This window comes from Macaca nemestrina, chromosome 6 (assembly GCF_043159975.1).
Source record: "Macaca nemestrina isolate mMacNem1 chromosome 6, mMacNem.hap1, whole genome shotgun sequence".
NCBI lineage: Eukaryota > Metazoa > Chordata > Mammalia > Primates > Cercopithecidae > Macaca > Macaca nemestrina.
In genome coordinates, this window is record NC_092130.1 from 67,272,972 (window position 1) to 67,285,036 (window position 12,065).

Here is a 12,065-nt window from a genome sequence, read left to right on the forward strand (position 1 = left end):
CAAAATAAGTGGCATGGCCATATTTAGCTTCAAGCAGGAGAAGCATAATCCTACCATGTGCATGGATGGCAAACCAGAGGCTTGGTGCCACAGGGGTACTTGTTATACCATGTAGTGGTCCTGGTGGATGGAGCATCATGTACCTAAGAAAATAATGGGGAGAAATGAAAACGATTCAGAAAAAAAATGTGCTAGGGAAATTATTTAAAAAATGGGTGGGTCTTCTATCAATTTTCTGAAAGTCTATACTGTACTTAATTTTTTAACTTAAAAATTGGAAAACTTATGCAAATGTTAAGTAGTAATTATAGAAGAGAACCTCTTTTCTGTTTGGTTGTTGTCAGTGTGTTACCTTCCTGAATGAGGCCATACGGGAACACGTACTCCTAGGTGACTCTTACGTAGAGGTGCAGTGTTGAGCTTGTCCTAACCTATTTCCTTATTAAACAGAACACCTGAAATCATACACCATCCAGGGTTAAAAAGTGCTCTCCCAGGGCCGGGCGCAGTGCCTCATGCCTGTAATCCAGCACTTTGGGAGGCTGAGGCAGACAAATCATTTGAGGTCAGGAGTTCAAGACTGGCCCGGCCAACATAGTGAAATCCCATCTCTACTAAAAATACAAAATTTAGCTGGGCCTGGTGGCATACCCCTGTAATCCCAGCTACTCAGGAGGCTGAGGCATGAGAATCACTTGAACCTGGGAGGCGGAGGTTGCAGTGAGCTGAGATGACTCCATTGTACTCCAGCCTGGGTGACAGAGCAAGACTCCATCTCAAAAAAACAAAAAGTGTTCTCCCAGGTCATGAAAACTCAAGGTGATGAGAGGCAACAGGTCAGTAACGAACTAGAGTGTGGGGACAGGAGTGGACCTCACTTTAACAGGCTGCTCCTGCCTATGTGGGAGGTCGCCAGGACAGGAAGGCCAGTGATGGTACACAGAATGGCTTTGTCTGCCCTGCCTGCCACCTGCTCATCTTCCACTTTTGCTGCACTAAAGTGCCACATTCCCAGGGTTGACTCATGAGCAGCTAGATGGGTGCTCTTGGGCAAGGGTGTTGGCCGGGCGCAGTGGCTCACGTCTGTAATCCCAGCACGTTGGGAGGCTGAGGCAGGCGGATCACAAGGTCAGGAGATCGAGACCATCCTGGCTAACATGGTGAAACCCTGTCTCTACTAAAAAAAAAAAAAAAAAATACAAAAAAATTAGCTGGGCATGGTGTCAGGCGCCTATAGTCCCAGCTACTCGGGAGGCTGAGGCGGGAGAATGGCATGAACCCGGGAGGCGGAGCTTGCAGTGAGCAGAGATCACGCCACTGCACTCCAGCCTGGGCAAGAGCGCGAGACTTCATCTCAAAAAAAAAAAAAAGAAAAGAAAAAATGAACAAGGGTGTTGTGTTGGTTCTTTTGGCTTTTGCAGGTGATGGCTTGTTTCCTCCTGTGCTGTTGCCCTGTGGGATTTGCTCCGCTTTTCCCTGCACTACAGCTTGGAAATGCTCAGCGGATTTTCACTGAGCTTTGAGATCAGTGGTTCAGCTTCTTTGGCTGGGTACAGTGAGTGTGCACAAATGAGTGAAGCATGTTTAATAAGAGGATGTTGATGTGTAGAGACGAACCTTGAGCAGTGGCTTCTCGGTCATTGATACAGCCACCGGCTAGGAGTCTGTTTTGATAATTATTTTCTGGTATTCTCTTTTCACTGGGGAAAGAATCCCCAGGATGCCATCCTAGTATCTCTTCTTCTCCCCACCCTTCCACTTCTATCCCTGTTTCTTGTTCTCCAGAAGAGAAGTCTGGCGTTCTTTCAGTCCACTGTAAGCTGTGACCACAGTTACCTTCAACATGTATTGTAATCACTTCCCCTGTAGCACCCAGCACAGTCTCATTTAAGAAATGTCTGATATGTGTAGAGGAAGCATTACATTATAGTATTACATCATATGCTATTTCTTAAAAACTTATGGAAAAATATAGGAATGTAAACTAAATACCTTTGCCCTTAGCTAAAAGAGTTTTTTTTTTCCTCCGATATATTCTTGTTACTTCTTCTAAATGAGTGCTTGAGCTCCAAATATACATCAAATCTTTTTTTTCTTTATCTAGCTACAAGCCCTATTCCATCTGACTGAATCACCAGGCTTCATGTTGCCTCTTGTTCTTGCAGGTATCCTCCAGGCAGGCTTCCCAGTTAGAGGCAGGGGAAAGATGGTGCAATACCAGACAGCACGCTCTCCCTCTCCATCTGGTATCCTGGGCAGCCTCACAGGGTCTTTTTTTTTTCTTTTCTTTTCTTTTCTTTTCTTTTTTTTTTTTTTTAAGTGAAAGCAGGTTTATTAGAGAAACAAAAGAATGGCTGGAATGGCTGCTCCATAGGCAGAGCAGCAGCAAGGGCTGCTGATTGGCCAGGATCACATCTTTTAGGCAGTTCACATCAGTCAGTAGGGATGCCAAAGGGTGGTCTTTTGGTGGTTATCAATTGCTGGTGTGCCTTTCTCTATATAGACCCTTGAACATCTTCATTGTTCGTTGGACTTTGTAGTTTCTTGTCAGCCCAGGTGGTGGTAGTGGCCTGTTGACCTGTAAGGACTTCAAACAAGGAAATATGAGTGGGGAAATAAGGGAAAGTGAGAGCTCATTGAGTGTGTAAGTGGAAATGTTTCACAGTAATTTGTAGCCCTAGAGAACTGAATATGGAAAACCAAAGAGGAGGAACAAGCAACATGGGAACATAGGAGTCACTGCATTGATGAGATCCAGGTCAGAGACAGAATTTTATCCTACAGTCACACTAAGATCTGGAACTGGTGACCTGCATGAGAGTGTCCACTACATCTGTACGTGTTCATACAATATGAACACACACACACACACACACACACACTCTGAGGTTGGGAACAGAGGCTAATAGCAAGAGCTTATAGATGTGCTGCAGGTCTGAGAGGAACAGTGTTCTCTTCTTGGTATGTTCAGAGAAATATAAGCTCTTTCATTTATTGATAGAAATTGCCTTTGAGATCCTGTCATTTTGTAGACTTCTCCTGTTCCTGACGTATGTAGGATCATGGATGAGAAAGGCCTAATTTCATGGAAAGAGTGTCTGTGGCTGGTTACGGCATCTTTGTTTAGGAAAGCTTCCACTAGATGTGCCTCTCACTCGACCTTGATCCTTGCCTCTGTTCCCACTTATTTTTTGTGTGCTTGACCTTGAGTGGAGGTTATTTGATGTTTCAGGTTGTCACTAAGAGTAGTAGTTCACGGGAGTATTTTCCTGTAAGTAACTATCCCTCTACGGCTGTGATAAAGCATTCAACAACCTTCTTGCCTCCAATCTTGTTTCTGGAGCTCTAAGGTAACCCCCAGGAAGTTACATAAATACTGATCCAGCTGTTGTTGAGGTGCGGGCCCTACCATGATTGATACCAAAGTATTTGTCAGACTTCTTCATTGAACACTTCTGTTTCAGTATTGAGTTAGGCTTAGTATAATGTTCAGTTTATCGTTGAAAGCCTTTTGTCCCTGTCCTGGGTTATGCCATTGGAAGCTTAGCCGATTTAGGGAGGGACAGGGGAGTTAGCGGGTGAGAAATCCTACTCTTTCCCTGCCTGCCACCAGGCCTGGAGATGCAAACCTGCAATGCTGGAAACACATATGGCTCTTGGCACTGAGTAAACCTTGTTGAAGATGAAAGTAAAGTTCCTCTGGTGACAGGAAGTTAATCAAAGCTGAATGTGGTAGACAAGGACGCAAGCTGGACTACTTGTTCCATCACTGAGGAGTATTTTATTATTATGTAAATGAGATTAAATGCACAGTGACTGGAAGGTATTGAGAACGGTGGAGAAAAGTCAGAGGTGAACAGGCTCCTCAGGATTTAAACTCTGGCTGCAGAAATGTTTTTGTAACTCTGCTGCCTCTTAGTCCATCAAATGCTGAGAAAGGGAAGCTCCTCTGCCTCTTTTTTTTTTTTTTTTTTTTTTTTTTTTGAGATGGAGTCTCACTCTGTCGCCCAGGCTGAAGTGCAGTGGCCAGATCTCAGCTCACTGCAAGCTCCACCTTCTGGGTTTACACCATTCTCCTGCCTCAGCCTCCTGAGTAGCTGGGACTACAGGCGCCCGCCACCTCGCCCGGCTACTTTTTTGTATTTTTTAGCAGAGACGGGGTTTCACTGTGTTCGCCAGGATGGTCTCGATCTCCTGACTTCGTGATCCGCCCGTCTCGGCCTCCCAAAGTGCTGGGATTACAGGCTTGAGCCACCGCGCCCGGCCCCCGCTGCCTCTTTTATCACTATTTCTGCTAAGCAGTTTTCATGATGGTGATATATCATCATCCATTCATTCCATAACACTCCTACTTCACCCACAGTAAACCAGGCCATTTGTCGGTGCTAGGCTAAATAATGAAAAACCTAGTCCCTGCCTTCTAGGAGCTTGTAGTCTGGGAGATGATGATATTGGAAAGCATTAAATTTGCTGATAATCTATCCAGATAAGAAGTGGTACTATACCATTTAGGATTGTTTGGTTGAAAAATAGCTGAAACAAACCCTGATAAACATCAGCAAAGGAGGAGTGAATCAGTAAAAAAAAAAAAAAAAAAAAAAAAAAAAAAAAAAAAAAAAAAAAAGGAAACTAAACAGCCATAAGAGAACTTGGGAAGGGAGCTGTAGGTAGCAGGAACTAAGAGAGATGCTCTTCAAGGCTCTCTGAATCAACTCCATGCAACCTTACATCCATTTGCTTAAGATTGAAATTCCCTGCAGAAGGTATCTGATGGATCTAGCTTGGACCACTTGCCTGTTTCTTGACTATGGGAAAGCGGGGGACTTGGATAGCCCCACTTGGACAGTGTGCAATGGCAAAGGGACTGTTTCCCAAAGAGAGATGGAGTGCTAGAAAGGCAAAGACTCCGGTATCCACCAGGGGAATTATAAAATTTAGCCATTGATATGTTTCCTGGGACTGCCAGCCAATGAGCTGACCTACATTTTATTTGGGGCTTACTCAGTGTTGGCAGTTGTAATGGTTTGAGACCACAAAGCTTGGAATCACCCACCTATAGGTGCCTGAATTCATCAGCATTCTGTCCTTTTCCCTTATTCCCAGTGCGAGCAGTCCCACCTCATGAGAGAGCATGAGGATGTCCAGGAGCGAACGACGCTTCGCTATGAGGAGCGCATCACAGAGCTCCACAGCGTCATTGCGGAGCTCAACAAGAAGATAGACCGTCTGCAAGGCACCACCATCAGGTACACGGCTCCAGTCGGCTTTCACTCTGCCCCTCCTGCTAGACCCTCCATCTTGGAGCTGAAGTAGCCCCAACTATTAATATTTTAACTCCAAGACCGAAGTTCTAGTTTATAGATTATAAACTAGATTATAATGATGTTTTCTTTGTATCTAAGGCTTTCGAAGTGTATATTGCTCTTAGCTTTGTTAATCATGTGCTTTCACCTCCCTTTTTCTGTTCTGATTTGGGTCCTTAAAATAACCCTGGAAAGCAGTCAAGGTGGGGGTTGTGGTCCTCAGTTCATTGATAAGGGTATGAAATCAGAAGTTGAGTGAAATGCTTTAGTGATGAGTTCTAAATGGAGCCCCTTCCATCTTAGAGACCAGCGTCCCTGCTGCCCCTTTTATTCACTGGGTGGATGCTAAATGTGCAAACTATGTCCCTTCCTTGGAGATTTTGAGAGATTTATGAATGTAGCTTATAACTAAGCATTATGTAGGCTTCTAGATAATCTGATTATATTTTGAGCTTACCTCAAATTGCTCTACCAACATGGATTTATCCTCTTACCGAACTCATAAGGCAGGGGGCAAGATTTGACCCATCATTTTACTGGTGAAAAAGCTGGGGCTTAAAGAGAGTGACTGCCTTGTAGTTAAAATTAGCAGAGGATAGAGGTGGGTCAGAACCCAGAATATCTCTGCTTTTACTGAATTTTCTCTTCATAACAATAACTGGTAGGGATTCTGCCTTCCTTACTTATAAATCACTTGGACCCTAAGTCTCCTGCCACAGTGATTAGTTGGTTGTATCTGCCCTGTTTCTCAGAGGAGAGGTTTGCTTTAAATGACTTCCTGAGCCGTGGATGAGAGCATTTTCATGTTCCTGGCGATGCTCAGGGAACAGCCTGAGGACAGCAAACGGCTGGCACCTACCTTTTTGGAGAAAGAGTGCTTTGTTCACCGAATGCTTACACAAGCCACAATTTTAAAACAGTTTCAGAGGCAGCTACTTTAAACTCTCCTTCTAGAAGTCAGAGGAAACTTTGGATGCATGTTGTTCCAACACCGAGAGTCATAGTAATGACAGGGCTTCTTGATGAGGCTACTAATGGGCATCTGTTTTCTGGGCAAAATTGTGGAAAAATTTGCACTGAGCAGGAGCCACACAATAAACTGCATATTCTAATTTAGAACCTCAAGGCTTTTAAATTGTATATTGGTCTTCAGAGTGATTGTAGGTTAGAAGTACATGAGCAGAGAAGAATTTTTAGCCCAAAAGAATGATTGTAGCAGATTTAAAGGAGCCTGACGTAGGACACTGGCAAATTTGTGATTTTTATTAATACATGTTGCACTTTTAAACAGTTGAGAAAGTGAAAGCAAATGAGCTCAGTAAGTTGTGAAAAATACAAAATGTGAAAAAATACACATCACCTAGAAATCTTAATTTGAAGATGTTTAAATTGAATATAATGACCAAACTGCTTCACTTTGAAATGCAGTGAACTTTTTGAATACAAACATTTATTGGTGCCTTTAATTTAAAGGAAGACTACATCTGTGGAGATGTCATATTAAATTCTGCCAGTCTGTGTTGTTTAATGAGCTGGCCCCTCCTTGAGGGGATTCCCTGCAAGGCTGGAAGATGCGTAGACATGTAGACCAATGAGACCATGTCTCTTCTTGTCCTCTGAGCTCCTGAGGCTTAGGCATCTCCCCAGCCCTCAGCACTCCAGCAAATTGGTTTGGCCTCTGAATTATTCAGGGTTCTCCAGAGAGACAGAAACCAATAGAACATAGAGACAGATATATATCTATAAAGATATGAAAGGGGATTTATTAGGAAGATTGACTCATGCAATTATGGAGTCTGAGAAGTTTCACAGCAGGCTGCCTGCAAGCTTGAGACCCTGGGATGCTAGCAGCATGACTCAGTCCACGTTTGAAAACCTCAGAACTAGAGAAGCTGATGGTGTAATTCTCAGTCCAAGCCAAAGGCTTGAAAACCTGGGGGAATGCAAGTGCAGGTCCTGGAGTCCAAAGGCTGGAGAGCCAGGAGTTCTGATGTCCAAGGGCAGGAGAAGAGTATTCCACCTCCCGGAAGAGGGAGAGTAAATTTGTCTTTTCTCTTCCTTTTTTGTTCTATCCAGACCCCCAGCCAGTTGGATGGTGCCCACATACACGAAGGGTGGATCTTCCCCCTCAGTCCAACAACTCACACACCAGTCTCCTCTGGAAGCACCCTCACACACACACACCTAGAAATAACGCTTTAACATTTCTCTCAGGCATTCCTTAATCCAGTCAAGTTGACGCCTAAAATTAGCCATCACAGTCCTCAGCTCTTAATATGCTATGATGGGCCAAATGCAGTAGGAACTAGGCACCGTGGATGAACTCTAACTACCCTAGCATACCCAGGGTCTACAGAATTGCTTGTCATACTGGACAGACAGAGTGGTAGTACCATTATAGACTTAGGTGTCACTTAAATCTGGCCTCAGTTAAGAATTTATTGAAGAGGCTAAAAATCTTTATTAAGGGCATAGTTTGTATAACCTATGATATATCCACACTTAAGCTATACTGAATTGCTTAAGGAAAGAAAATGACAATCTCATAGTTTTCTATTTTTATCTCAGGTCACAATCAAGGCATCAGGCACCTTCTGTGACTGCCCTAGAACACTCTCCCATCCCTTATAGTCACAGTGCTAATGTAGCCAAAAACCAGATACTGCAGGTTGCAGAATTCTAATGTGAGTTGAATTCATAGCCACATCAGATCTTTTAAGTGAAGATTAAGCATTGGTAGGAAAAGGTGAAATTGTGAGAATTTGTAGGGTTCATTTGGGTAGACTCACATACATTCACATACCTAGAAACTACAAATTCCACTGAGCACGCCTTCCTACAGAAACAATTCTCCCTCCTCATCCAGTAAAGCAAGTCCTATCTTGCTTGGAGACTCTATTTCATGCCAGGTAGGAGGTGGCAAATATAGTCATGTCCCATTTCTACTTCGTTCATCTTTATCTTTAGGCCTAAAAGTGGTCAAATGTCATCATGTCCCAAAGAGATAAGTAGAAAATCCAACTTGGAAAGATACAAGTAAAGCACCGGAAGATTTATAAGATTCCATTAATTTACATTTAATAAAACTTGGGGAAGTTGTATGTTCCTTAGAGATGCTGGATAGACCTTTGATGCATAGTTTGCAAATATTTTCTCTCATTCTGTAAGTTGTCTGTTTACTCTGATAGTTTCTTTTGCTGTACAGAAGCTCTTAAGCTTCATTAGATCCCACTTGTCAATGTTTGTTTTTTTGCTGTTGCTTTTTGTGTCTCTGTGCAGTGGTGCATGCCTATAGTCCCAGCTACTCGGGAGGCTGAGGCAGGAGAATCGCTTGAACCCAGGAGGTGAAGGTTGCATGTGTCTTTATAGTAGAATGATTTATAATCCTTTGGGTATATACCCAGTAATGGGATAGTTAGGTCAAATGGTATTTCTAGTTTTAGATCCTTGAGAAATCACCACACTGTCTTCCACAATGGTTGAACTAATTTACACTCCCACTAACGGTGTAAAAGCATTCCTATTTCTCCACATCCTCTCCAGCATCTATTGTTTCCTGACTTTTTAATGATCGCCATTCTAACTGGCATGAGATGGTATTTTGTTGTGGTTTTGATTTGCATTTCTCTAATGACCAGTGGTGATGAACTTTTTTTCGTATGTTCATATTAATTCATGTGTGAGATTAGGAACTAAGGGTTCTAGACCATGGAGGGAAGAATTCAGTTGGACTGATAATGACTTTATTTATAGGACTTTTCCTGTGAGAGATTCTGGATTCGATATGTTAGGCTCAACAAAGGATTCTACATTAAATTATGTTGAAATGCCAGAACTTTCCTAGTATAATCTAGAAAAAGTTTAGAAGCCTGAGGAGTCAGCAATGTTGACAGGGAGATAATGTCCTTAAAATGGGGTCCTTGGTACCACTGAACAACTACAGTCAAAGTGGGCTTGGTTATTGTATTGGTCAACAAGGTCACAATAGTAGTCAAAAAAGTTTGACCTGCTAGGGATTGTTGTAGTGGCTAATTAAGCATGAGATCTCTAGAACTGATAGAAATGGGCAGCATACTAAAGTTTTACCTGATCATTATAGGCAAACTCTGGTCTGGTGAACAGAGACTTTACTTGTCATCACAACGGATAATCACGGCCTCATCCAATTCACTTACCTGGATACCAGACCAGTTATAGAACCAGAGCCCCCTGGATGAAGGGGAAAATGTATACAATCATGCCACAAGTGAGTGCAGTAAACTTTCCTTTTACCCCTTCAAAGAAAGAGAATGGCAGGTACTTATAGGGAGAGTGTGCAGTGGGGAAAAGAGAGAACCATATTCTGAGGTAGATTACTAGACTTTGAATCTAAACTGATGATAGCCCATGGAGCTCCAAAGTATTTGTGGTTTACAAGTCAGAGTAGGGACTTAGGAAGGTACATCAGTCAGCTTGGGCTGCCATAACAAAATATCATAGACAAGGTAGCTTTTTTCTCACAGTTCTGGAAGCTGGGAAGTCTTAAGATTAAGACACGAGCTAATTTATTTCCCCATTGAGGCTCTGTTCCTGGCTTGCAGATGGCCACTTTCTCACTGTGTCCTCACATAGAGGGAAGAGACAAAGAGGAAGCAAGCTCTCTGCTGTATCTTCATATGAGGGCACCAGTCCCATCATGAGGACCCCACCTTCATGACCTCATCTAAACCTAATTACCTCCTAAAGGCCCTATCTCCAAACACCATCACATTGGATATTAGGGCTTCAACATAAGAATTTTGGCATGGGCCAGGTGTGGTGGCTCATGCCTATAATCCCAGCACTTTGGGAGGCTGAGGCAGACAGATCACTTGAGGACAGGAGTTTGAGATCAACCTGGCCAACACACCCCTGTCTCTACCAAAAAATACAAAAGTTAGCTGGGCGTGGTGGTATGCGCCTATAGTCCCAACTACTTGGGAGGCTGAGGCAGGAGAATTGTTTGAACCCAGGAGGTAGAGGTTGCAGTGAACCAAGGTTGTGCCACTGCACTCCAGCCTGGGTGACAGAGAAAAAAAAAAAGAATTTTGGGACACAATTTAGTGCCTAGGACCTTCTGTGACTACCCTAGAAGACTCTCCCATCCCTTATAGCTACAGGGCTGATGTAGCCAAGAATCAGACACTGCAGGTTGCTGAAAGTCAGGTAATAAGTAGCATTATGGACTCAATCCAAATCATAGTGGGCCTAGTTATGGCACCATCTGAAAGGTAACCTTTTTCAACGCCCTAGAGATGTGGTAAATGCTCCCAAGTAGCAACAGTATATGGTGCTGTGTTTTGTGGATTGAGAGAGTAGAAGTGGCCCTTCTTATGCATAAACCTAAAAATCCACTTCAAAAGTTTTTGCTTCTGTTACCCTGATACCAAATGCAGACAGGGGCATAATAATAACAACAACAACATCAACAACAACAAAAAAGCACCAACTTCAGGCTAATATCACTAATGAAAATAGAGGTAAAAATCCTCAACAAAATACTAGCAAATCAAATGCAACAGCACAATAAAAAAAGGTCATTCACCGTGATCAAGTGGGATTCATCACAAGGATGCAAATATTGTTCAACATATGCAAATAAATAAACACAATATACCACATTAACAGAATCAAGGGAAAAAAGCATGATTGTTTCAGTAGATGACAGAAAAGAATTTGATAACCATCCCTTTGTGATAAAAACCCTTATCAAAATGAATACAAAAGGAACATATTGATATGGTTTGGCTCTGTGTCCCACCCAAATCTCATCTTGAATTGTAATCCCCACATGTTGAGGGAGGGAGGTGGCTGGATCATGGGGTTGGTTTCTTCCATGCTGTTCTTATGATAGTGAGTGAGTTCTGACAAGATCTGATGGTTTTGTGCGTGGTTGACAGTTCCTCCTTCACATGCTTACACTCTCTCCTGCGGCCTTGAGAAGGTGCCTGCTTCCCCTTCCACCATGACTGTAATTTTCTGATACCTTTCCAGCCATGCCCAACTGTGAATCAATTAAACCTCTTTCCTTTCTAAGTTATCCAGTCTCAGGGAAGTTCTTTATAGCAGTGTGAGAACAGACTCATACACATATCTCTAATAAAGGCAACCTATGAAAAACCCATGGCTGATATCATAGCAAAGGGGGAAAAATTGAAGGCCTTTCCTCTAAAGACTGGAACAAGACAAGGATGCCCACTTTCATCACTGTTACTCACTGTAATACAGGAAGTCCTGGCTAGAGCAATTCAGAAAGAGAAAGAAATAAAGGGCATCCAAATTGGAAAGGAAGAAGTCAAATTCACCTTGTTCACAGAATTATCCTGTTCACAGATGACATGATCTTATATATAGAAACCCCTAAATACTCCAACAAAAAACTTCCAGAACTGATAAATTCAGTAAAGTTACAGGGTATAAAATCAACATATTAAAATCATTTTAGCATTTCTATGCACCAATAACAATCAGCCAGAGAACCAAATAAGTCAATTCTATTTACAATAGCTAAAAAATCTAAATTTTAGATCTGAAAAGATCTAAATTTTGATTCCTTGAGTGCAGTCCTAGCAGGTAAAAAATAAATAAGTAAAATTGGATTCTTACATAGTTCTTACAGCAGCTCCTAAACCAGGAGAGCTACGATTACTCAAAGTCCTCAATCAAGTCATTCTACCTATAGGAATATCAATGCCTGTATGAATCTTATCAGAAGTTGTCTTACACCCATGAGCTGTGCCATCA

The 12,065-nt window shown here is 42.5% G+C and overlaps 1 protein-coding gene across 6 annotated transcripts in view; it reads left to right on the forward strand.

Annotated features, from left to right (window-relative positions):
- The window catches only part of LOC105499974 (MCC regulator of WNT signaling pathway), a 480,351-nt gene that overhangs the window by 355,399 nt on the left and 112,887 nt on the right, over nucleotides 1–12,065 (forward strand). For all 6 annotated transcript variants that reach the window (XM_011772875.2, XM_011772876.3, XM_024787157.2 and 3 more), the window contains one exon: nucleotides 5,104–5,246. In XM_011772875.2, the coding sequence (XP_011771177.1) occupies nucleotides 5,104–5,246 (143 nt within the window). The remainder of the gene's footprint in view (nucleotides 1–5,103; nucleotides 5,247–12,065) is intronic.